At 36.2% G+C, this 26,747-nt stretch overlaps 1 protein-coding gene across 1 annotated transcript in view; it reads left to right on the top strand.

Moving 5' to 3' along the window:
- CHN1 (chimerin 1) overlaps positions 1-26,747 on the top strand; it is a 219,418-nt gene that overhangs the window by 73,927 nt on the left and 118,744 nt on the right. The window contains exons 2-4 of the mRNA XM_064286970.1: positions 1,249-1,287; positions 7,395-7,450; positions 21,593-21,624. Coding sequence (XP_064143040.1) covers positions 1,249-1,287; positions 7,395-7,450; positions 21,593-21,624 — 127 coding nt within the window. The remainder of the gene's footprint in view (positions 1-1,248; positions 1,288-7,394; positions 7,451-21,592; positions 21,625-26,747) is intronic.

Here is a 26,747-nt window from a genome sequence, read left to right on the forward strand (position 1 = left end):
TTTCACCTCTTTCTGGGACCCTCTGTTGTGATCCCTGTGAGAGTGGTCAGTGGTGGTAGCCAGGTACCATCTAGTTCTTCTGGGCTCAGGCTGGTGGAGGCTGTGGTTCATGTGATCTATTAGTCCTTTGGACTAATACTTTCCTTGTGCCTTTGGTTTTCCTTTTATGTTTTTATGCGTATCATTAGCGGTCTTGTTGTAGCCCTCTGACTCGAAGTACTTGGGTAGTTTATGATAATAAATCAAAAAAGAAGTGTGATTGCTCTTTAAAGGTTGAGAGTTGAATGTTTTGAGCCTATGACTATTTTTACTTGGGTTATATATGCTAGATTCAACTTTCTTGGTTAACTTTCTGGGACTTTTCGTGCCTCCTTAGAGACCAGCATTTTTAGGATCAAATTCCCTAATGGGTTTATGTTGGACGTCAGCAGAACCAGGTGATGTGGCTGGCCACACCTGCCCATGCCAAAATGCAGTGTCTGCTGATGTGGCTACATAGCCTTGCAAGCAGAGCATTTGGCTGGCAAAATTCTACCTCAGCTATGCTTTCCTGATAAATAGCCATGCCATGCTGGCTCCTCTCCTTTCTCTAATTTCCCCATCTCCCATACATGTTTGTTTTTCCATCTCTTTACACTGCCTCTTCACACTGTCTCCTATATCCTGACTCAAGCAGAATGTGGGAAATAAACTTGAAGAGCAGGTGTTCACCTCATGTTCTTTGTGTTTCCCTAGATACACTCCCTTCCATTGAAGTGTTTCTTATTTCCTGGTTTTGATTGTCCAAAATGTATGGGGACTAAATTCTGTGCCTTGCTGCTCTTCTGAAATCCCCAAATGTAGTGGTAGAAAATATAGAAATACATTTCTGGGGATTAAAATTGTTACCTGGTCAATTTGACTGAAAAATAAAAAGTCCAATGATTTCAGGGATCTGAAACAAAAGACTATTGACTAGTACCTCAGTGACTGTAATAAATGAGACCCAGTGGTAAAAAGTAACCATGATGTTTTATGTGATAAGCAGTTGAAAAACACAAGTGACTTTCTTTGAACATCTTTGTAAAACTGTATTCCAAAAAAATAAGGACCAAGACTAATAAATTTTTGAATGCCCTTTAGTGCCTAGTGTAATGCCTAGGATAAATAGACCTCAACAAATATATATTAAGTGAATTAATGATTAAAATATCTCATTTAAAAGGATAACTATTAAGTAATGTTAATTTAATGTTTTTTTTCTTTCAGATACAGATGAATATAGACCTCCTGTTTGGAAATCTTACTGTAAGTATACAAGTAATTTTAAGTTGGATGGGTTATATTACTTTACAAGTCATATAAAAATATTAGGAATATTAGATATAAAGGGTTAAAACAAGATTCACTCCATTTTGTACTCATTATTGAAAAGTTAATTCACAACAGGATTTGGGAATGGCATAGGAGAAGTAATTGTGTTGAGACAGGAGTGTGTTCACAAAGTCTGTATATGGTTTGCATGTCTGGAATGTATCTCATTCCCCTGTGGTTACATGGAATTCCATACAGTGGAGCTTGAGACCACTTGTTGACAGTGGCTGATAACTAAGAATTTAGATTCTGATCCTTTATATGAAAACCAAACCATTGGCATGGAGTCAATTCTGACTCATAACGACCCTATAAGGACAGAGCAGAACTGCCCCATAAGGTTTCCAAGGAGCAGCTGTTAGATTCGAGCTGCTCACCTTTTGGTAGCCGAGCTTCTTAACCACTGGGCCACCAGGGCTCCTTAGATGAAAAAAGTATATTAAGTGATGATAAGTCTGTTGACTATCTTAATAGAAAGAATGGATGAAAGAGACAAAAGAAAAGTCATCTTCTTTTTTAGGAATTGCTTTTCCAAAATGTAAAAGAAACACATTTGATTTCTGTGTTGCTCTTTAAACTTCGCGTTAGAATAAAACATTCCTTCTTCAGAGTCAAGGTTCTTAGTCTTTCCTATTTATTTTCCCTCGCTTGTTTTCCAGGGAACGTTAGCTCATCAAGTAAAAGGTATTTCAGATTTTTTAAAGTGAAAATAGGATTAATATAATAAAAAAAAAAAACTTTACATTAATGAATGTATTGTTGAAGAGACTAGTACTGTAAGATATTTTTGTTTGTAGATTCCAGTAAACAACCTAAGGATGATACCTGTACTTTAAATATAGATTATTAACATCTTTATAAATGTTGGGAATTATTGTAAATTTTGTGTTTGTAAAGTTGCTGAAATTTGCTGACCAAAGGAGCAGCAATTCAGTTTCTTGTTCGCTTTATGTTTCCAGAACAACAGAGTTTTATTTTAATAAGTTGCTACTTTGGGCTAATTATGGTAAATAAAATATGAACAGTCTATAAAAGTATTGCCATAGATGCTTTTTTTCCCCCACTGGTGCCTTTTTGTTTCTGGGGAGCATAGTTCTAAGAATGTCTAAAAATGACTAATGTTCTTACCTCCTAAAGATTTTGTTTCATAATCTCATTGGCTGGAAGCCTATTTAAAATTCGCTTCTGCATTTACTGGTTTTCAATTCTTCATTTTCCCCTTTGCTCTGACTCGTGCCCTACACATTTTTTATGTAAGAGCATTTATGAAGCCTGAGACTGTTACTGAATTATGATGGTGATTTTTCCCCTTGAAGAATATTGATTAGTAAATGTAGTATATGCAAGTTGTATTTTTTGTATCTTCAAATGTCTTATATAATAGCTGCCATTTGTCTTGAAAAATGGCGTATTTCTTTTTTTGGTGACAATTTTGCTACTGAGTTTTGTAGTTACTCTTAATGATTCCAGTACCTACTCTTAATGATTCCGGTACTTGAACTCCCCACTATCATTTTAATAATAGAAACAGGGAGGGAATTATTAGAATAATTAGAATAGCCTTTTTATCTTCTGACTCTCAAATGAAAACAAACAAAAAAAAGCCTTTGACTTGGGGAAATATTAAGATTAAACTGTGTTAAGGCCAAGTGGAAAGGTGCATTTTTAAAATTGGTTTTATGAATTTTTCTTTTAAACTCATGGTGTTGATCTTTCAATAATTTGAATACCTGCAAATTTTAACTCATGAGAAAAAAGTTAAAGCTGCTATGATGATCATATAGACTGTTAAATGTGTTTGTCAAGATTCTGATTCTAGAAAAAATTGTTATGTAAGCTGAGTTTGGTTTTTTTGTTTCCTTTGCCCTTTTCATTCTCAATTTTACATTTTATGTTCAGCTAGCTGTGAGTAATCACCAGTAAGGTATTTATTAATAGTACTTTAAGAAGTTCATTTGTCCAGGGTTCTCTGCATTTAAATAGGAAAAATTTTTAAGATTAAAAAGCCTCTGACACCTTTATTTCATCGATAGAGATTGCAATTTTAAATAACTGGGGTTATAGGACCTGTCCAGTACCGTGACCATTTTGTTTAATCTTAGAGCCAGACCTGTGTCTGCTTTACAGCTGATAATTGACAATAAATTCTGCTGACAGTCCTTGGAACTGACAAACCATAAAACATTCACCATCTTCCCCTGTGATGCAACTTTATTTTTGTTATTAAAAAAAAAAATATTCCCCAAATGGTAATCAAATCTAAATGGATGGACATTTTCTTTTTAAATCAAGCATGGTCGGTCTATGTAAGGATGTACAAGAAGTCATTCACAGTGTTGTTTGGTCACTTTTATTTTGTATTACATCTATAAAACTAAAAGGACAGTTTAATTTTACTGTGGAAAGGTGCAGCACGTTAGAATTTCCTTTTTTTTTTTTTTTGGTCTTTGGCATAGTGGGATATAAATGGCTTGTTCTGTGATTTTGTAAGAAACTTATTTTACCTATGCCTTTGTTGCTTTCTCCAATTTTGATTCATTTGAGCTTGTAAAAAAATTACAAAACCTTACAAATACGACCCAATAGGGAAGTAGAGTTAGCAAGAAATCTAAATTGGAGACTCTTTCCAAACAAGTACAGTTTTATTACTGTTCTATATCTATATCCCTTAAACCAGTAGTCTTACATGTAATGAATGAGGCAAGCAGCCGAGGCAGGAACTTTGAGAAAGTCAAGCATGGATGCCAGGTCTGTAGGGAAGGGCTTGTGATTGGCCCTCCTTAACTATTGCTATGGAAGACTCTGGATCTAATGTCCGATCTTCTTACTTTACAAGGGAAGCTGGAATTCTCTTTTGCTTTTGTTATTGTTGTTAAACCTCTTAATTTTTGAACATTAAAAACAAATTCAAATATAAAAGACAGCAAACAAAAGATGTGAGACCTAGAGCCAGTTTTGACCTTACGGTACCAAGTTGTGATCTCTCTGAACTAGATTAACGATGTATGTAAGTATGTAAGCATTGATGCTTCTAGGTAATTGAAAAAATGTTAAGTACTTTAATCATATACTCATCTTGAAGTTAGCTATTAATTTTTGGAAAATCATTTATTGATTGTGCCAATTTAAATTTCAGTTGAGTTCCACTTTAAATTCCGAAAAATTCCAACTTGAGGGGGATGGGTCTGCATTAATTAGACTTTACTGCTGTGTATAATTTTGTAATGATCCTTTTGATAGATGTTCCCTGAATCCAGATTTGTCATATTCGTTATACAATATCCAAAGAACCCACCCCCCAGTAATAACCTGTAAATTTTTTATTAAAAGTGAGTTTTAAAAATAGACTAAACACTGGTAGCCAGTCAGTAGTAGGCATTTGTCTAAAAAAACTCCTCTCTATGAGATAGAATTAATACCCTTTGAAACTCTGATTAAAATAAAAGGGTAACACCTGGACCAATTCTCATGTGAAGATATTTATCACCCCTTTTTTCATACTGGCTTATTTTAATGTTTGCTTACTGAATACATGATGTCTTTCTGATGATAACCAGATACTACAGTATTTGTGCTTTGAATCAAAATTAACATTTTACTTTTTTCTAGTAGCTTTTAATGCCCTTCTTGACTACCATTCAATTCTCTTAGTTGTGTTTCCATAGGTTACAGTACTTTTCAGAGCATTTCCTGTTGCCAGTGGCAAACAATTAATCTTTTGAGAATTATTGATCAAAGAACTGTGCACTGAATTTTCATTCACATCTTATAGTTAACAGTATGGGGAAGAGAACCTGAAGAATCTTCCCTTCTTGCAAATCGTATTTTGGCTTGTCATAAGGAGAATGCAGATTTACACACATATTTGGGTGATACACATGGACTGTCACTCTCAGGGCCAGGCACACTTGGTTTCAGGGCTCTTTCTTCCTATCCTCATTTCAGAGTTACTCCCTTCATATCTTTTTTTAATTTATAAAACTATATTCACAGAAGTATTTTTGATAAAGCTAACTCTCAATGAAATGTGGATATCTGAAGCCATTTTAATGTATTACATCTCTTAAGGATTCTTGCAACCAGGAAAAAAAGGCAAAAGAATACATTTCTATCAGTGGAGTTTCAAACATCAGGAACCTGAGGGAGTGCTTGGTTTGTTTTTTTATTTTTAAACAGGAAATCTGTATCTTCTCAGTAGCTTTAAATTATAGCATTAGCCTGGTGTTATGTTTTGGTGATAAACTCAAGATGCATCTTAAGAGCCAAATATTATAAAGAATTTTATGTAGTAATGTGATTGGTCTACATATAATAATTGCTAATCTTTATTGAGTGTTCACTGTGTGCCAGGGACTATTTTACACCTTTTACATATAGTAAACTATTTAATCCTTACAATAATCTGTGAAGTAGAAACTATTATTATCCCCGTTTTATGGGTGAGGAAAATAGCATGCAGTGTTAGTGGCAGAGCCCCAGTGTTCAAACCCCAGGTGGTCTGGTTCAGGAGTTCAGATACTTAACTGCGGTGCTCTGTTGCCTTTACATAACAATACATAACATGATGCGTGTCTGTGTATTTGACAGACAAACAGACACACACACACACACACACACACAGCCTGGGTGGCACAAGCAGTTGATTGCTCGACTACTAGCTGAGAGGTTGGTGGTTCAAACCTACCTAAAGGCACATCAGAAGACAGGCCTGCTGGTCTGTTTCTGAAAGGCCACAGCCTTGAAAAGCCTATGGAGCAGTTCTAATCTGCACACATGGGATCACCATGGGTCGGAATCAACTTAACGGCAACTGTCATATACATGTATGCATATGTATACATATACATCAGCTCGGGTGGCGCAGTAGTTAAGTGCGTGGCTGCTAACCAAAAGATCTGTAGTTTGAACTGCAGATCCACAGATCCGAGGAAGAAAAATGTGGCAGTCTGCCTTCGTAAAGATTACAGTCTTGGAAACCCTATGGGACAGTTCTTCTTTGTCATGTAGGGTTGCTGTGAATCAGAACTGACTCGACGGCAGTGGCTACACATACACATACATATGGTCTAATTGTATATATATTTATATATTTTCTAGTGTTATGTTTGAATAAATATAGTCTGTATAATTATATCCAGTTGAAATCTGAGTCATTCAATTACCTGACAATCCCAGATGTCTGAGTAGTTTGATGTTATGTAGACAAAATTTTAAAGTATTTAACTACAGTATTAAATTTAATTATATGTGAGTACATATACAGAAATAGAAAAAAATTCTCACTAATAGATAGACATATATCAACACACTTTCTTTGAAACCACACATGCTATTAATTCTTTCTTCATATCAAATCAAAAAGCCATAAGAGAGGTTAGAAGGAAGTAATAGTATCCGTGTAATCTTCACTGATCCGTTTTCAGATACCTTGAAAATTATCCGCTCCTTTGGCAAATTATTTCAGTACCTGTATTCTTTCATTTGCTACATTTGCCCTAGTTGAACAGGCAGTGGTAACCTTGGCTCAGACATTTTGTTTTTAGGGGAGAATGTCTTTGAAGGTAGATATTTGCAATATAAAAGGGAGAAAAAGACCATATTTGTTACTTCTAGCCCGGTAAATCCTAATTTTAGATTCAAGTGTGACACAGTAATATGCTTTAAAAATATATAAACCATTATTGGTTTGTATCACAGACATGCTTTATGTAATATATCCACAAAAAATTGGGGAAAATAAACGACTGTTTTGTGGAGAACAGAGCCAGATATCCAGCACTGATTTGTTACAAGGTAAAAAGGAACTTGTGTGGATTGTGATTTTTCTGTTTGTGCTTGCTCCCGAGCTTTCACTAAATTTAGTTTAGTTTTCTTTCTTTGCTTAGTTCATAACAAATTTTAATTTTATCGCAAGTAGGACTGTTTCACAGTTTTTTTTTTCTTCTTTTTATAAACATAAAAAGCACCCATTTGCAATTGCTAATGTATTCAGAGTTCTTCAGAAGGGAAACTGACATCTTTGGCTTTCTGTCTTCTTGCAGTGTACCAGCTGCAACAGGAAGCCCCTCATCCTCGAAGGATAACCTGTACTTGTGAGGTGGGTGTAGTGAAACGGGTACAGTGCAGTCTGTAAATCATCTCTTTCCCAATCTTTGACCTTCCTCAATGACTTAGTTATTTGTGAGACTATCCATTTGTCCTGATTGGCATTATAAAATTAGAATTTGAGCGCCTTTTTTTTTTTTAATAATCTTTTTACTTGATGTAACTGCCACTTTTTAATGGACTGTTTGGGACAGAGTATAGACCGTAACAGTATAGTTTTAAGTGATTTTAGTATTTTTTCCAGTTAATTCATACATTGCTCTTCATTGCTATTTTATTTTTTGTTTTATTCTTTATCATTTACCACAAAGTTTGAAGACTTTGTTGTAGCATCATTAAATTTTCCATCAGAAAAAAAAATTTTAATCATGATTTTTTTAAAAATGACCAAAAGAAATGAACAGACAGCTCAACAAAAACAATATGATACATAATAACATATGAAAAGATGTTCAACTTCACTCATAATAACAAAATACAAATTAAAATGCATGGAGAGACCATTTTTACTTTTGGATTGGTAAAAGTTCAAAAGCTGAAGAAAAACACTTAGTTGGCAAGCCTGTGAGGAAACAGGGACCCTCATATGTTGGTAATGGGAATGTGAGATGGTACTAATGTTATGTTATGGATTGAATTGTGTCCCCCCCAAAATGTGTATAAATCCTAACCCTTATGCCTATGGTTATAATCCCATTTGGGAGAAAGTTTTCTTACGTTAAAAGAGCAGATTAAGCAAGCGGGCACAAATGGATGGGAAGATACATGACACATGCCTGTCAAGGCACCTGGGAATAGAAGCTGAAAAGAGATAAGGACCTTGTGCCAGAGCTGACAGAGAGCCTTCTTTTCCCTAGAGTCAGCACCCTGAATTGCTGTCTTTTAGCCTCCCAAACTGTGAGAAAATAAGTTTCTGTTTATTAAAGCCACTCACCTGTGGTATTTCTGTTACAGCAGCACTAGATAACTAAGCTTACTTCATGAGAATTTGGTAATATCTAACAAAACTATATCTGCATTTACCCAGTCCAGGTTTTAGGAGTTTACCATGATGAGTTACCTGTACAAATGTAGAATAACATATGCTCATAGTTTTTCATTTTAGCATTATTTATAATACCAGGATACTGGAAATAACCTAAAATGTCTGTTCATAGGAGACTGGTTGAATAGGCTATAATACCAAAAAATAAGGTTATAGCTTATTTTTGCAAAAGAGAAACACAGGAAGGATTAAACTAAAGACCAGTGGAAATAATTATCTAAAAGGGGAGGATAGCAGGACAGTGTGGAGAACATAGGGATGGGAGGAAGACTTCTCTGAAGACACTTCTTTTTATATCATTGGGATTTTGTTATGGATTGAATTGTATCCGCCCAAAATGTGTGTTAACTGGGTTAGGCCATGAGTCTCACCATTTTTGTCCACCATGATTTTCCATCATGATTGTCCACCATTTTGTCATCTGATGTAATTTTGCCATGTGTTGTAAATCTTTACCTATATGTTGTTAATGAGGCAGAATTAGAAGCAGTTATGTTAATGAGGCAAGACTCAGTCTACAAGATTAGATTGTATCTTGGGACATAAAAGAGAGAAGCGAGCAGAGAGACGGGGCCCTCATGCCAACAAGAATGAAGAAACAAGAGGGAAGCATGCCCTTTGGACCTGGAGTCCATGTGCTGAGAAGCTCCTAGACCAGGGGGAAGATTGATGAGAAGGACCTTCCCCCAGAGCTGACACAGAGAGAAAACCTTTCCCTGGTGCTCGTGCCCTGAATTTGGACCTCCTAGACTGTGAGAAAATAGATTTCTCTTTGTTAAAGCCATCCACACTTATGGTATTTCTGTTATAGCAAGACTAGATGACTAAGATTTCATCCCTGTAACTATAAGAAGCTAAAGAGTTTTAAGCAGGAGAAAAACATGATCAGGTTCAGATTTAGAAAGAGTATTCTGATGCAATGTGGACTAAGGGGAGGATGGACAAATTAGAGACAGAGAGACTGGTTTGTGGGCTTTGCAATAATCCTAGTGAAAAATGATAAGGGCCTAAAGTAAAGAATTGTTCTGGGAGTAGTCAAAGGGGCAGGACATAGGAATATGTAAACAGTAGAATCCACAGAACTTGATGGTTAGATGGTCATGGGATTGAATGAGAGGAAGATTTTCAGTTAATTCATGCATTGTTTTTCTATTGCTGTTTCAGTTTTTTTATGTTTTATTCTTTTTTAAAAGTCTTGTAGATTCTGGGAACCAGTCAACTCCCCTGATCTTCCCTCATGTCATACTTGCTTGGCAAAGCCACAGTCGTGTTTAAATCTACCTCTCTTCCTGCTCTGCACATGCTCCCGAGAAACTGAATGTAGCTGGGGAAAAATCAAATGCTGACCAGGCTTCATGTGAAATATACGAACTTCAACTCGTACTCCCTGGTCATCACACTCTGCCTCCCTAATCCATTTCAACCATTTCCTCTCACCTGAAACCTCCAATACTTCACTCCCTGTCCTAATTTTCATATGATGATCTCGTATCCACTTTACTCTTGACTGAAGCAGCTGGGAGAGAACTTCCACAGACTCCAACCATGACATCTAACCACCCATCAGCATTTGTGTCCATATATTCTGCATTCTTGCCTGTTATCATAGATGATGGCCAGCTCTCCACTACAGCAGATCCCGTTTCCTCTCATCTACTCAAGGACTTAAATCCTAGCGGTTCTCTCCTCTTGCATCATTGACAGTTTGTCTACAGGATCATTTTCATCAGTCCAAAAACATCCTGTTACTTCCCCCATTTTAAAAAATATTCTTGGTCCCACTTTCTCCATCCATCTTGTCCAGTATCTTTCTCTTTCTGGAGAAAATACCTTGAAAATGTTGTCTGTGTTTGCCACCTCCAATCCTATTCCACCCATTTTCCTTTAAACTCATTCCAGTCAGGCTTTTACTCATCACCTCCGCCAGAGCTACTTTGGCAAGGTCACCAGTGACTTCCGCACTGCTGAATCTAGTAGCCAGTTTTTCTCTTGCTTATCCTGTCAGCAGCATTTGACACATTTGATTACTCGATACATTGTCCTCACTTCATTTGCAAAATACTATGTTCTTTTGGTTTTTCTCCTGGTGCCTCAATCTCCTTTGCTGGTTTCTCTTCTTTCTAACCTCTCGATGTTGGAGTGCCCCTGGGCTCAGTCCTTGCTCCTCATTTCTTTTCTACTTATATTTATTCCCTGGTGATCTTACCAGTTTTAGGCATTAATAATATTTCCAGTTCAGTCCTCTCTTTGAAACTCTAGATTATATATCTATTTCCCTGCTCTACATTCCCACTTGAATGTTTGACATTTCAAATATAACACATTTGAAACAGAACTGACCTCCATCCTCCTTCTTAAACTTTCTTTTACCACAGCCTTGTGTATCTCATTTAATGGCAGCTCCTTACTCCCAGTCGCCCATATCAAAAACCATGTCATCTTTGAACTTTTTCTTCATCTCACATCCCACAACTAATTCATCAGGAAATCCTATTGGATCTATTTCGAGAGTAGTAGAGAATCCTACCACTTCTTAATATCTCAATGGCTGTCACTCACAGGCAACCTATGATGGAAACTGATGGATACTTAACAGAATTCATTATTCCATTCTTTGAAACATGGCTAGACTAAATTTCTTGTCGGTAGTTATTTGTATGTGACAAAATTTCCTCTAGTAGAACAGAAATGAACTTTAATGACAGACCCATTGAAACTTTCCATGTAAGCTTCTCCATGTTATTTCCCCTTCTGCCTGAATTCGAATGAAAATAAGTAGATCTGTTCAAGGAGATGACGGACCTACAAGATGGAAGGTATCTGGGTCCCTAAATGACTACATGGAGGATGATTGTCTTCCTAACCTCAATACCTACGCAGGAATTTTATGTAAGCAAGAAATACACTTCTATTGTGTCTAATTATATATTTGAGTCTCTGTTATAGTAAATTATTCTACCCTAAAACACTGTAATCTCTTACCAGTGTAACTGAAGTAGTCTTTTAACTGATCTTTCTCCTCATAGTCTCTTCTCAATACAGAGTGATATTTTTAAGACTTCAGTCAGATCATGTCACTCCTCTGTTCAAAACTCTGCATTGGCTCTACATTTCACTCACAGTAAAAGCCAAGTCCCTGCAATGGCTTACAAGGCCCTTTATGGTCTCCCCACCTCCTTTATGCCTCTGCACTCGTCTCCTGCTACTCCCCGGCTCTTCCTTCCTCCCATTCTGTATCAGCCACACCCGCCTGCTTGTTGTTCCACAGATACAGCAGCGTGCTCCCATCTCAGAGCCCTTGTATCAACCCTTCTTCCTGGAATGTTCTTTCTTCTGATATCCACGTCTGGTTCTTTCACCTCCTGCAAGTCTAGTCAAGTCTTCCCTTTTCAGTGAGGCTCATGCTGACCACCCTATTTAAAATTATACTCTACCACCCCACAACATTCATAATCCTTACCTTGTTCTACTTTTGTCTTTTCTTCATAACACTTTTCATCTTGTAACAGCATAGTTTACTTGCTTATTATGCTTATTGTTTATTGCTCTCTTCCCTTACTAGAACATGAACTCCACGAGGATAGGGATTTTGGTCTGTTTTGTTCATATCAGTATTGCCCAGTGTGTCACACATTGTAGGTGGTTAATAAAGACTTGGTAAATGAATGAACGAGAGGTACAAAATGCTTGTTTTACATTTACTTTGTTTTAGAGGACATATTCTGCTAGGTGAAAGCATTAGAGTTTGGTACAGGAGTGGGAAGCAAACACTCCTTAATTGAAAATTCATCTTCGTCACTGATTGCTACTGTGTGCTGACCCAGCAATATAGCTCAACTTTTGGTTTCATAAAAATAAAGATTATCATGCTCATACATCTCTGGGATGTTGTGATCATCTGTTATTTAACGTTTGTAATATGCTTTGCAGATACAAGGAAGGCATTTTTTATGAATGTTGAATGGTAGTACATATTAAATTATTAAAACCAACTATTTAAAAAGCGGCATATCACTCAGAGGCTAGTTTTCAACTTATTTTTACTGTTATCTTTTGTGCTTGTTTAAAAATTCAGGGTTCATGAGCAATTCAATAGTAAGATACGCTTTAGAAGTACATTTATAAAATTGACCACAATTGCAATTCCAGAAGGAACCCTTTTACTTGTTAACTATTAAATAAACAGATTGGTGGTTTCTACCCATCTGTCCCTACTACCTGGAGCTCTGGCTGCTAATCAAAAGGTCAGCAGTTTGAATCTACCAGCCACTCCTTGGAAACCCTATGAAGCTAAACCGACTTGATGGCAACGGGTTTGTTTTTCGTTTTTTTTAATCCCTGCTTCCTAGTTGGTACTTGAACCTAAGGAGGGAAAATAGTGAATACAAAGAATTTATTTATTTGTCTATTATTCTTTTCTACTGTAATCTATGAATACAAAAAATAACTGATCTCAACAAGCTAAACAACTGGTTTTTATTAAGTAACTAAATAGTATTTATAGAGCTTTAAAAATATTCTGTAAATATTCCTTATTGCAGTAGTAAAATCTGAAGGTAGGTTGAAAGCTATCTTTATTCAATATGTTGAAGGTTAACGAATTTTCCTGGAGAAGGCCTAAAAGGCAATGGAAAGCAAGCTGCATTCTTCTACTTCTAACTTTGGTCCAAATACCGCCAAGAATGCTATAGAACTGAGTGGGAAGGGCAGGAATCTGGATGTTTATCTTACTGTTAACTGAGAGAAAAAAGTTAAAACTCTCTAGTTCATAACATTTCTGATTCTTATTTTCCTCCTCTTTTCCCTACAGTTGCTTCCAAAGCTATTTAGTTCTTTGGTATATATTGTTCCACTATGCTGGCATTCAGTCAGTTTTTCCCATGAAGTTTTTGGAAGCTTAATTTTTATAAGCTTGTTGAAGCTTAGCTGTGATGCACATGAATATTTTTCTATGGTGTAAAATATAATGAGAAAAAAACACAATAATTTTAAAAGTGTAGAGAAAAATTTGTGCTTCAGTGGAAATCTACATTTTCTACATACAACACATGCTTCCAGGTTATCTGATTCTAATCTTCCATTGTCTTGAGCTATTTTACAACTCTGCAAATTGTAAAGCATAGCAGTACAAAATAATTTTTGTCTATAGATATACATATTATATCTTGTTCAGTGGAGATTCAGTTGTCTTTTCGTCCCCACTCCAAGTTCCCCACCTCTGTGGAAAAGTCAGTTTTGCCTCCATTTGCACTCATAAAAAAAAACCTGTTGCCGTCAAGTCAATTTGGACTCATAGCGACCGTATAGGACAGAGTAGAACTACCCTGTAGGGTTTCCAAGGAGTGGCTGGTGGATTTGAACTGCTGACCTTGTTAGCAGCCTGAGCTCTTAACCACTGCACAACCAGGGCTCCCCTCCATTTGCACATTTAATTCAGAATTCCTGATGTATAAATGTATCTGTTCTTCAGATTGTCTTTTGAATTGGTTCTCTCATTGATTAATAAGTAGAATAAAATAAGCAGAATAAAATGATTATGAGTAGAATAAAATCTTTAACCAAAAAAACCAAAAACCAAACTCACTGCCATCAAATCGATTCCAACTCATAGCATGTGTGTTCATTTTTATAACTGTATGAGAGCCATGATTTTTCTGAAAATTATCTTTAGCAAAAATCAAAGCTTACTTTGGTTTGTCATTTAAATATAAACTTTTTTATTTTAATATAATGATAACAAATAATTTGTAATGAGAAACCTGTAGGATTTGTCATTCAGTTTCTAATTTTGATTTAAATATTATAGTAGTATACATACAGAATTTACATGACTGCTTTCCTAGGAAATTAAAATAGATTCAGAACTAGAGTTGAGCATTGCATGATTCACTGGGCTTTAACTCGAATCTACTGCTGTAGGATTGTAGGAAGCAAGTACCAAATGTAAGGTTTTCTCGCTTTTTCCCCTCTACTGCTCAAATAACTTAGCCATTTTGAAAAAACAATGAAAAACTAGATCTGACACTTGAAAGTAAATATTTGTATTTTTGTGTCTAGCCTTTATATAAATAATCTCTAGACTGCTACCTGAAAAAAAAAAAAAAACATTTGGCCAAGAAAATCATATTATTTCTTAGGATTTCATATATGTAATGCCCTGTTAAGCACATGAAACTTCCAGACATATAAAGTGCTAAATTGCCCGCCGACTTTCACCATTTTTTACTGTGTGAACCAGAAGTGAAGTAATAATGAATTCTTGTAACTTTCGACCAGATTAGTACCACTGACTGGCAAGAGCTGTGTTAAGCGTTCTGGGAATTTTCTAACTGTTCTTGTTGCATAACCTCCATAGTGCATACTTTTAAAATACAGAATAATTTCTTTTGAACAACTGTTTTGAACAGTAGCCATGGAACAGCGTGTCCTTAAAAGAAATGGAAATCTGAGTCTATAACATTGTAGGGGAGGGAGGAAGGGAATTAACCTTTATAATACTTCTACTGTTTAATTCTGCTGTTTTCAAATCTCCTATTTCTGTTGTTGTTCAAATCTCCTATTAAACAAGCTTTTTTTGTTTTTGTGGAAAATAAGGTATAAGAAATGAGGCTTTTCTTTAATTTGAAAGAGTGTGGTTTGATGAATTTGATTAAAATGTTTTATATATGAATTGTTCATTGTTTATAAAACCGTGCAGTAAATGTGAATTTCATTGATATTTAAAATATTTTAAAATGACTCATCTGCTATTCAGTTGTTTATTGAATTCCCATATTGTACTATGTACTTTATGTCATATTCAATATTGGTAGCTTGATTTAAAATTTTCTTTTCTCTGGTAGCATGACGTGTAACATTTACACAAACTAAACTGTAAAACATTTTATGAGCATATTTTATTTTTAGTTAGAATTTTTGTTGTTGTTGTTCTCCTCTTTCCTTATTTTTCCCACTCATGATATGGTATCATGAAAAAACATTAACTACTAAATATAGAAAATTGGAGAAAGCGAAACATATAATTTAACCTGAGTACTCATTTCAAAACATGTCTTACTTAGTCACATTGCTTTCAAATGATGGTATTCTGTAAAAGTCCCTTCATTTTTTATGAGCTTTTAAAACTTAGATACAAGTACAAATGTTTGTATAAGCCTATATATACTTATTATTGCATGTAACATTAAATTTCTAGTTTGATATATTTGCAAATAAATGAACTTAGTATCATTAATAATCATTTTTATTACTAACTCTTGAATTTGATTATCTACCAGAGTAATGTCTACTGAGTTTGAAAAGACTATTCCAAATCAGTACTTAATTAATGATGTCTTAGACACCAGCAAAACATTTAAACACTATTTTTTTAGATAAGAGAGGAAGAGAATTAGTTTAAGTATAACTTTTGTTTGACGTTTCCATTGTAACAATGCAGAAGAGATTCAATTGGTGTGTGAATTTTATTTTGGACATACTAAGTATTATAATGGCACTGTATTAGTCACCATTGTTTACCTAATTCTTTTAGTCCAAAGAATTCTTTTGGGTATAGCAAAATAATTATTTAGCAAAATAAGGCCAAAACATTTGTGTTATGAAGATGATTAGTTAGGCAATTAATAGAAGCGTACTGTGGACTTAATATAGGACCGTCAGATAATTGTAATCAGTGTTTCAGTTTTTGTCTTGGATTTCAAAATGTGATAGACTGCATGCAGTAAAGAATTTAACCTTGCCCAAAAGGAGGTCTGACCTTTGCACTTGGCTTCTGGAGAGTAATCTCTAAATCCTTGAAATGTCATACTTGGTAGGAATGTCTTTGTTTGCCTTGGGGGCCTTGGGTAACACTGGGTAGTCTAATAATGTGATTTAGGATGGGAGTTAGCTATACCCATACTTTAAGAGTGGGGGCTGGCCATGCCATAAAGGCCAACCATATGACTTAGAATGTAGGCTTGGTACCCTTCTGGAGGGTTTGGAGACTGAAGACAGGTACATGAGTAGTCAGTCAGTCATGCCTAGGTAATAAGCCAGAAAACCATACCAGTTGCTGTCAAGTTGATTCTGATTAATGGCAGCCCCACGTGTTTCACAGTAGAACTAACCATATTGTATATAGGATTTTCAGTGGCTGTGATCTTTTGAAAGTAGATTGCCAGGCTTTCCAAGGTGCCTCGAGGTGATTTGAACTGCTAAACTGCCAAGTAGTAGCCAAGTAGTGGTATCAATAAAAACTCTGAACATTGTGGCTTAGGTAAGCTTCCCTGGTTGGCAGTACTCCATGCATATCTGCACACGTCAAAACCAGGAAAGTAATACATCCTGACCGCATGGGAAGAGGACAGTGGAACGTCAGTGTTTGGCACTTTGCTGGACTCTGCCTTAGGCAACTTTTCCACTTGTTGATTAATCTGTATCCTTTCCCTATAATAAACTGTAACCATAAGTGTTTTAGTTTCTTAGTTCTGCTGTAACAAAAATACCACAAGTGGGTGGCTTTAAAGAACAGAAATTTATTTTCTCACAGTTTAGGAAGCTAGTCCAAATTCAGGGCACTGGCTGTAGGGAAAGGCTGTCTCTGGTTGGCTCTCGGAGGAGAATCCTTCTCTCTTTCAGCTTCTGTAGCCCTGATGTTCCTCAGGTCTTTGGCAATCTTCATGTAGCATCTGTCTTCCCTGATTTGTGCTCCCTTGTCTTTATGTCTGTGTTCCTTATTACTCAGAAGTGATTATGTTTAGGATAGAAAGAAAACTCCTCCCAAACGGGATTATTTCCACAGATATAGAGGTTAGATAGGATTCCAACACATATTCTAGGGGGACACAATTCAAATCATAACAGTGGGTATCACAACTTTTAGTGAATTCTGTGTTTTTCTAGGGAATTATTGCATCTGAGGGCGGTCTTGGGGGACCTAGACTTAAAATTGATATCAGAAGTAACAATGGTCTTGGGAACCCCCAAACTTATATTGGTGTCAGAAGTAGGAGCTGTCTTTTGTGGAGACTGTGCCCTCAAACTTAGTAGCTTTCTAACTCTCACAGACTGCCACACCATTCACTACCACCAGTCCCTTCTGCCATCACCTCTTCTTCTTTCTGCTTATCCAGAATTTTCATCAGTGAGTACAGTGTATTCAAGAATTCACCTCTCCTTTTACTTTAGCCCCATAGCCTAATAAAATACTTTACCTTCAACCACCTCCAAAGATCTCATGGTTTGAGGGTAAGGCCATGAGCTCCTTTTCTCAAAATGTTGGGAGACCCCATTCTAATGTGTTTGAGGCTCCAATAATGGATCGCACAAAAGTTAATCTTGATGTTTATTTTTAAAAAGTGATGCTAACTACATAAGTAATACATGAATACATTATTTTTAAAAAAATATGATATTACAGCTAAGACTAAGGTCTCTTTTATGCCTTTCTCATGGCCTTCTCATTTTAGTTTCTTACGCCACCTTACTAGAGGTAACAATTTGAATTTGATGTATATACTTCTAGATGTTTCTCTCTCTCTGTGTGCTGTACATATGTATTATGGTATTGTATGCCTGTGTGTGTTTACCTAAGTGGTGTCATACTGTATTATTATTCCATAACTTGTATTCATAGTTTGTCTTAGTGATTTCTTCGTTTTAGCCCCTATAGGTCTACATCATTCCTTCAGACTATGCCTATTATTAATACTGTAAAGCAGCTTGGACACTCCCCCATCGATGTATATTTAAGTTATTTATATTCAGCAGTGCTTCAGTGAACATCCTTATGCATATCTTCTGTGTGCATATGCCAAGTGTTCCTCTAGAATAAATACTGAGGGTTTGTACATTTTTTATTTTAACAGACCCTGCTAAATTGTTCTAACATTTTGTCATATGGTATTGTTGAGCCTTAAATTAATGCTGTAAGCTAAGACCTGAGCATTGAGTTTTTATCTCAAAAGCAGCAGTTTGCTCTCAGGCAGATGCATGACCCTACTCTAATAAGCCCTGGACCTAAAAATAGAATAGCCATCATCTGTAGTTGGAGAAACAACTGGTGTATTTTTAGTATAGTGAGTTTTATGAGCAAAGGAATTACAGAATGAGATAAGTCAAGTGGAATTTACCTTGGGGAGACAATAAATAACCTTACTACAATCTTAGCAGGCAACAGAAGATTCCTGAAGGGTAAAGCATTGTTAAAATTAACCTTTAGGAAAGATAAAAATCATAACCACCATACAGATATAAAAATGAATACATGTTAAGAAATTTGTTTTACTCATATGACATGAGGGAACTAGGTAGGTGTTATAACTAGTTCAAAGGAAAAGTCAGAACTGCACAAATTTATATGGAGTAAAAGAATGTTGGGGCGAATTGCAAATAGATACAAAATTGCTTTTTCCACAGTGAGGGTAAAAGGAAATAAGTCAATTAAATCACTACCAGATAGGACAGAATTTACATATCCATTACACCTGATGCCTTTGAATTGATTCCAACGCATTGCAACCCTATGGGACAGAGTAGCATTACCCCATACAGTTTCCAAGGCTGTGATTGTTTATGGAAGCAGACTGCCACATCTTCCTCCCACAGAACAGCTGGTGGGTTTGAAATGCTGACCTTTTGGTTAGCAGCTGAATGCTTAACCACTTTGCCACCAGGGTTCCTGCATATCTGTTAAACCCAAAAACCAAACCCATTGTCAATGAGTTGATTCCAACTCATAGCAACCCTATAGGACAGAATAGAACTGTCCTATAGGGCTTCCAAGGAGCGACTGGTAGATTCGAACTGCCGACCCTTTGGTTAGCAGCTGAGCTCTTAACCACTGTGCCACCAGGGCTTCACATATCTATTAAAAAACCAAGCCAAATGCGTTGCCATTGAGTCGGTTCTGACTCATATCCATAAAAATAAAAAAAACCAAACCCATTGCTGTTGCGTTGATTCCAACTCATAGTGACCCAATAGGGCAGAGTAGAACTGCCACGTAGGGTTTCCAAGGAGTGACTGGTAGATTCGAACTGCCATCCCTTTTGTTAGCAGCCATGGCTCTTAACCACTGCACCACCAGGGCTCCTCATATCTATTAGTTACCCATAGAGTTCCAAAATAACTCAATTTTTTTTTTTTTTTAATAAGCAAGGCTTGAATCTGACAACCCAGTAGAATGTGCTGTAGATGATACATAGTTTTCCATTGAAACACAATCTTTTTTTCTGCTATGAATAAATATTTCAAGTTTCTTAAAAACGATATGAGACCTTGATTCTCAGGGAGTAGGTAACCTGGGAAAGAACTTGGCAGGAAGGCTCTGTGTAGAGGCTAAAGGGAGATGATCACTGAAATTTTAGGCTTTGAGTTGCTTTGAGAGCTGCCATGTTCAACTTAATTCATTTGAGACAGTGGGAAATAAACAAAGGGCTTGGGTCCTTTCTCCTATTTCTGAGTAACAGTCCCAGTCTTTCCTTAGGCTCTACCACTTGTGACCTTGAGCAAGTTATCTAACCTCTTTGATACTTGGTATATCAGCACCTAGTGCTGCTGTAACAAAAAATATCACAAGTAGGTGGCTTTAAAGAACAGAAATTTATTTTCCCACGGTTTTGAAGGCTAGAAGTCCAAATCGGAATCAGCTCTAGAGAAGGATCCTTCTAGGGGAAGGTCCTTCCTTGTTAGCAGCCCCTGGCATTCCCTGGCTATATCTTCACATGGCTTCTGTCTTCCCCTGCTTGTGTCTTTGTGTTTGTACTCCCTTTTAGGTATTAGTTTTAGGACCCATCCTACTCTGGTATGGCCTCATTAATGTAACAAAGGAAAAAAACTATTCTCAAACAAGAGTAAATTCACAGGTAAGGGGGAGGGGCCACATAACCATAGCGCTCAGTTTCTTTACCAGTAAAATCAGAGTGATAGCACGATTCTTACGGGGATGAAGTAGAATAATTCCTAACCAATTATGAGGATTAAATGAAGTTTAAATGTATATAAAACACATAGCACATAGCAAGGATGCAATAAATATCATCCATGGTGTCACCCAGGTACCTCCTAAGGAGAAGCTTTTTCCATTGTTAGGGTTTTGCAATTAGGATTGCCTTCTTCTGTCATTCTAAACCCAGTTTAAATGTCTCCTCAAAGAGGGTTTTCCTGTCCGTCCAATTTAAAACACCTCACTAGTTATTTCTTTTGCCTTGTCCAGTTTTACTTTCATCATAGCACTTATCGCTAATTCCTATTTTGTCTGTTTTACACATTTTCTTGTTACTTCTTTATCATCTGCCTCCCATCATTAGAATGTAATTTCTAAAAGAATGACAATTTGGTCTTATTCAGCAATTTTCCCCTGCAGATTGAATAATTCCTGTCACATATTTGTCATTTGATAAATGTTTCTTCAATGAATGGTGCAAGTGACTTCTATATTTCTGTCTACTCCAGTAAAAATTCCTCAGAATCTATTCTGCTGGGCTTTTTCTTAGCTTCAGCTAACACATATATTATCTGTAGAAGGAAGGAGAATTTTTTTCTAGTCCTGATTATCTCTAATGCCCTGTGTTATGAGAAGTTAGAAATATGATCACATAAGTGAAGAAACGTTAGTGGAAGATCACCAGTGGTGAGGGAAATGCTAATGGGAGAACAAAATGGCAAGATTATATCAATATGTTAACAAAATGGAGGCTGTAACAGGAATAGTAGGTTAGAGTGGGAGAGAAAGCTACAATCTGTTGTGACACAATTGTGGCATTACATTTTTGGATGTTTTGCTTTGCTCTTTGGATATAGTGATGCAAATATTTTTTCAGAATCATTAAATTCTGGAAATGAAAGATAGTTTAGTTCAACTCTATTTACATACACAGTACTTCATAGATAAGAAACGGATTTAGAGAGATCAAGTGAGCAATACAGATGGCAAAAGCATCAGCTGGTAAAACTGGGACTTAAGACATTGATCTTTAATCTTAATCTTATTCTAATTTATTATCTTAATATATGCTTTAGTTTCTCACATATACAAAATGTTGGGTTATGTTCTATACATTTGTATTTTCACAAATATACCTTTTTTTTCTTTTTCTTTCCCAATAGGTAGAAAACAGACCAAAGTATTATGGAAGAGAGTAAGTATGGATTATCAGAAAACATTTTATAGATTGGATTATGTAAGAAAGACAGGTAAATGGATGCTTTTAGTACTGTCGAAGAAAAAAATTTTTACCAAACAATGTTAAAACAGGTAAGGGCAACTTTTATTTAAAAGGTTATAGTAAGAAACAGGAAAGTACATGAACAGGGGAAGGACTAATGGAAAAAGGGGAACGGGTTATTGTAATGAGACCATTACAAGGGAAAGAGAAATAAGAACTAAATCTGAGTTCCAACTCTGCTAAAGCAAAGAACTGAGATACATTTAAAAGAAATCTGTGGGGATGACCACTGGGATGGGCTAGTGATTCACAAAGACCTCATGGAACCTAGGAGACCTCTAGGAGGGGAAGAGTGAGATGAGGGTTAAGCTAAAGGAGAGGAGGAAGATTGGGGAAATAAGGAAGGGAAACATTTGTTCTTTTTTTTTTTTTAATATTATTTTATTGTGTGTTTGGTAAAAGTTTACATAACAAATTAGGTTCCTATTTGACAATTTCTGCACAAATTGTTCAGTGACATTAGTTATATTTTTCACGGTGTGTCGACATTCTCTTTAATAGCATTCTGGTTGTTCGATTTCAAGTGCGGTAGTTTCCCTGTCTCCTTATCTTCTCATCTTTGCTTTAGAGCAATTATTGACCTTTTGGTCACATAGAGATGATTTTTTAATGGATAATCATACTCATGGGTAATATCTTTTATTTTGGTTTGCCAATCTGTGGGAAACATCTCTTCTAAAGTTACTCAAACAGAGTATATCATTAAGTCTGTCTCTGTCAGTTATTTACAGTAAACCTTCTCACGTAAAAGAGTGAGGGTTTTTCTTTTAACAAGGGACTCAGGTAAAATTCAACTTTGTCAGTATAAATAAAAGCAAGATAAAGGAGGCATTCCAGTTTGAAGGAGTTAAATTACCTTACTTTTTTTTCCTGATTACAAATATAATTGTTCTAATTGATGAAAAATACAGAAAATAAAAGCAAGTATAAAGAAGAAAATAGCATGGGAAAACATACCCACAAAACGTTAAAGGAGAGTCTTGAGCCCAAACAGCAGACTAGTCGGATACAACATGCTGTGTCTCTGCAGCAGAGGCCTGAAAAAACGAGTAAGACAGATACAGATGTCAGTCCTGGAACCCTGAGCATCAGAAGAAGAGATAAAGAACTAGATAAAGAACAAACAGTTAATGGAAGAAGAAACTGAAAACAGTGAACAAGAAAGAATGGAGCAGAAAAGTGTCTGAGCAACTGGGCTGCACAACAGGGCCATCTTGATAGAAGGACATTGTTGATCCTGGTTGAGGAACACAGAAGGCAGCTTCACAGAATTCCCATCAGGACACAGAGAAACTGAGAAAACACACCCAAAGTGAAACAAGGTAATCAATGACACAACCTCCTCCATACATACACACACATATCCCTGCAGCCTAGACCACCAGGGACCATGCCCAGCTTGCCTGGGACTGTTGGTGGGAGTTTCTGCACTAGCAACCAACAGTATGCACAGACAACACCCAACTCAGTGACCAGTGAGAATGCCCCCTGCACCCACACCCAGCTGACCAGCGAAACAGACATAGCATCTCACCAGAAGCACTAGCTACATCCTCAGCTGCCCCACAAGACCAGCGAACAGAGAACCATCTCACACACCCATTCACTGCCCCACCCATCTGGAGACAGGAAACGAGAGCTCCAGTGCAGCCAGACTAGCAACCAGAGTAGCACATACACTCTGCCTACTCGGATATATCAAAAAATCAGGATGCAGCAAACAAACATACAATAAACCAATAAATATAATAACCCCTTAATGCCTCAGAGAAAGCAGACAATAAATATCAAATCACATAAAGAAGCAGGTCAAGATGGCTCCAGCAAGTAACAAAAATAAAGCACCAGAAAACCTTCCGGAGGAAGAAAAGGTAATGAAACTACCAGAAAAGGAATTGAAAAGTCTAATATAGAGGGTTCTCTGAGAGGTCAAGGAGAACACAGACAAAATTAAGGAAAACACAGACAAAACAATAGAAGAATCCAGGAAAACAATACAAGTACAAAATGACAAAATAAATAGACAATTAGAAACCATACAAAAACACCAACTAGAAATCCAAAAGTTTAACAGTAACTTTTCAGAAATAGACAACTTAATAGAAGAATGTAGGAGCAGAAGTGAATTATTGAAATGCAGACTTAGTGAAATTGAGGACAAATCCCTTCAACACCAGTTTGACGAAAAATCAGAAAAAAAGAATGAAGAAAGCCTAAGAAATGTGTGGAACACTATCGAGAGGAAAAATTTGCACACAATCTGATTTCTAGGACAGAGACAGGCCATGGAAAACACAGAGAATTGTTGAAGATTTGCTGAAGGAAAACTTCCTTTATATCAAGAAAGACGAGAAATATCTATCCAAGAAACTAAACGAACCCCTTATAAGACGGATGACAGAAGAAAGTCACCAAGACATAATCAAATTTGCCAAAACCAAAGAGAAAGAAAGAATCCTGAGAGCAGCTCAGGAAAAATGAAGTCACCTACAAGGGAGAACCAATAAGATTAAACTTTGATTACTTGGCAAAAAACCATGCAGGCAAGAAGGCAATGGGATGACATATATAAAATCTTGAAAGAAAAAAATAGCCAACCAAGAATTATGTATGCAACAAAACTGTCTCTCAAATATTGACGATAGCAAAATTTCCAGACATTACCAGATAAACAGAAATTAAGGAAATTTGTAAAAACCAGGCCAAATTTACAAGAAATACTAGAGAGATTTCTTGGGACAGAGAACTGACAACAACCTGAGATTAGGACATAGGTGCAGCATCAACCAGATACCAACCCAGATAAAGAATTCTAAAAAAACAGAAGACTGAAAACAAAGAACCAGAGACATCAACCTACAAATGACAACAACATCAAAACAAAAAGGGGGAATAAACGGTATAGTTACAGAACTTTCGTATAGAGAGGAAGTCAAGGAGGTATCAAGAAATAAAAGATTGCTTTAAATTTAGGCAGATAAAGGTAAACTTCAAGGTAACCACAAAGAAACTTAGTAAAGCTACTCATCAAAAGAAAAAAGAAGAACAAAGTCTTAGTATTCACAAAATCAACAACAATGAAAGAAATGAAAAGAACATGCACGAACAAAAAGAAATCACAGAAAGTTAAGCATACAAAGAAAGCTTCAACACCACACAAAAAAAAACAACAAAAGGACAGCAGTAACCTATTGATAATCACATGGAGCGTAAATGGCTTAAATCCATACTAGTAAAGAGACAGACAGTGGCAGAATGGATTAAAAAAAAAATCCATCTATGTACTGTTTATAAGAGATGCACCATATACACAAAAATATTAATAAACTAAAACTTAAAGGATGAAGAAAAAAAAAGAACAATAACCAAAAAAGAGCAGGAGTGCCAGTATTAATCTATGATGAAATAGACTTTAAGGCCAAATTCACCATAAAAGATAAGGAAAGCCATTATACAATGATTAAAGGATCAATCCACCAAGAGGACATAACCATGGTAAATATATAGGCAGCCAATGGCAAGGTGTCAAAATACACAAACTCTAGAAAAAAAATTTTTTTTTAACAGCATTGGAAAGAGATATAGACAGTTCCACAATAATAGTAGATTTCAGCACACCACTTTCTATGCAGGATGGAACATCTAGAAGGAAACTCAGAAAAGATACACAGGATCTAATTGCCACAATCAACCAACTTGACCTCAAAGACATATACAGAACACCCCATGCAAGAGCAGCAAAGTATGCATTGTTTTTCAATGTACATGGGTCGTTCTCCAAAACAGACCACATTTTAGGCCACAAAGCAAGCCTCAATAAAATCTAAAACACTGAAATAATACAAAGCATTTTCTCTGACCACCACACTATAAAAGTTGAAATCAATAACAGGAGGTAGCAAGGAAGAAAAAAAATCCAGTACATGGAAACTGAGTAACACCTTGCTTAAAATTGAGAGATCCATTTCTGTATAGCATTAACACGAAAATCATATTAAGTCAGTAGTAGAAATGGATTGAAGTTTATTTAATACATGATTTGCAAATTGTGGCAGCATTTCTAACTGGAAAGTCAACAGTGTTCCAAAGAAAGATCTTTTACAGATTTTTATGATCCAGATTTTCGTTTGTAATTATACATTACCAAGGAAACAGGACCAAAAGAGCGTTGACATAATAACTCATGGGGATACAACATTTTCTTGAAGAACAATACAGGTAATTACTGATTTACCCAAAAACATAGTCTAATCTGACTTTCGGGTTTTCTGTTGAAACTGCACATAGATGATTCTTTAAAAAAGCACAGTGCCCAAGGCAAAATGGTCTTTGCTAATTGCTATTGTTAGGTGCCATCAAGTCGATTCTAACTCATAGCGACCTTATGTACAACAGAACGAAACACTACCCGGTGGTGTGCCATCCTCAAAGTCATTGCTGTGTTTGAGCCTGTTGTTGCAGCCGTTGTGTCAATGCATATCATCAAGGGTCTTCCTCTTTTTTGCTGACTTTCTTCCTTGTGAAGCATGATGTCCTTCCCCAGGGACTGGTCCCTCCTGATAACATGTCCAAAGTATGAGAAACAAAGTCTCACCATCCTTGCTTCCAAGAAGCACTCTGGCTGTGCTTCTTCCAAGGCAGACTTCTATGTTCTTCTGACAGTCCATAATATATTCAAGATTTTCCCCCAACACCATAATACAAAGTCATCAATTCTTTGGTCTTCCTTATTCATTTTCCAGCTTTTGTATGCATATAAGGCGATTGAAAATATCATGGCTTGGGTAAAACACACCACAGTCCTCAAAATGACATCTTTGCTTTACAACAATTTAAAGAGGTCTTTTGCAGCATATTTGCCCAAGACAATTACGTTGTTTGATTTCTTGACTGCTGCTTTCATGGGTATTGATTGTGGATCCAAGTAAAATGAAATCCTTGAAAGTCAACATTTTCTCCATTTATCATGATGTTGCTTATTGGTCCAGTCGTAAGGATTTTTGTTTTCTTGATGTTGAGGTGTACTCCATACTGCA

This window comes from Loxodonta africana, chromosome 6 (assembly GCF_030014295.1).
Source record: "Loxodonta africana isolate mLoxAfr1 chromosome 6, mLoxAfr1.hap2, whole genome shotgun sequence".
NCBI classification, from domain to species: Eukaryota; Metazoa; Chordata; class Mammalia; order Proboscidea; family Elephantidae; genus Loxodonta; species Loxodonta africana.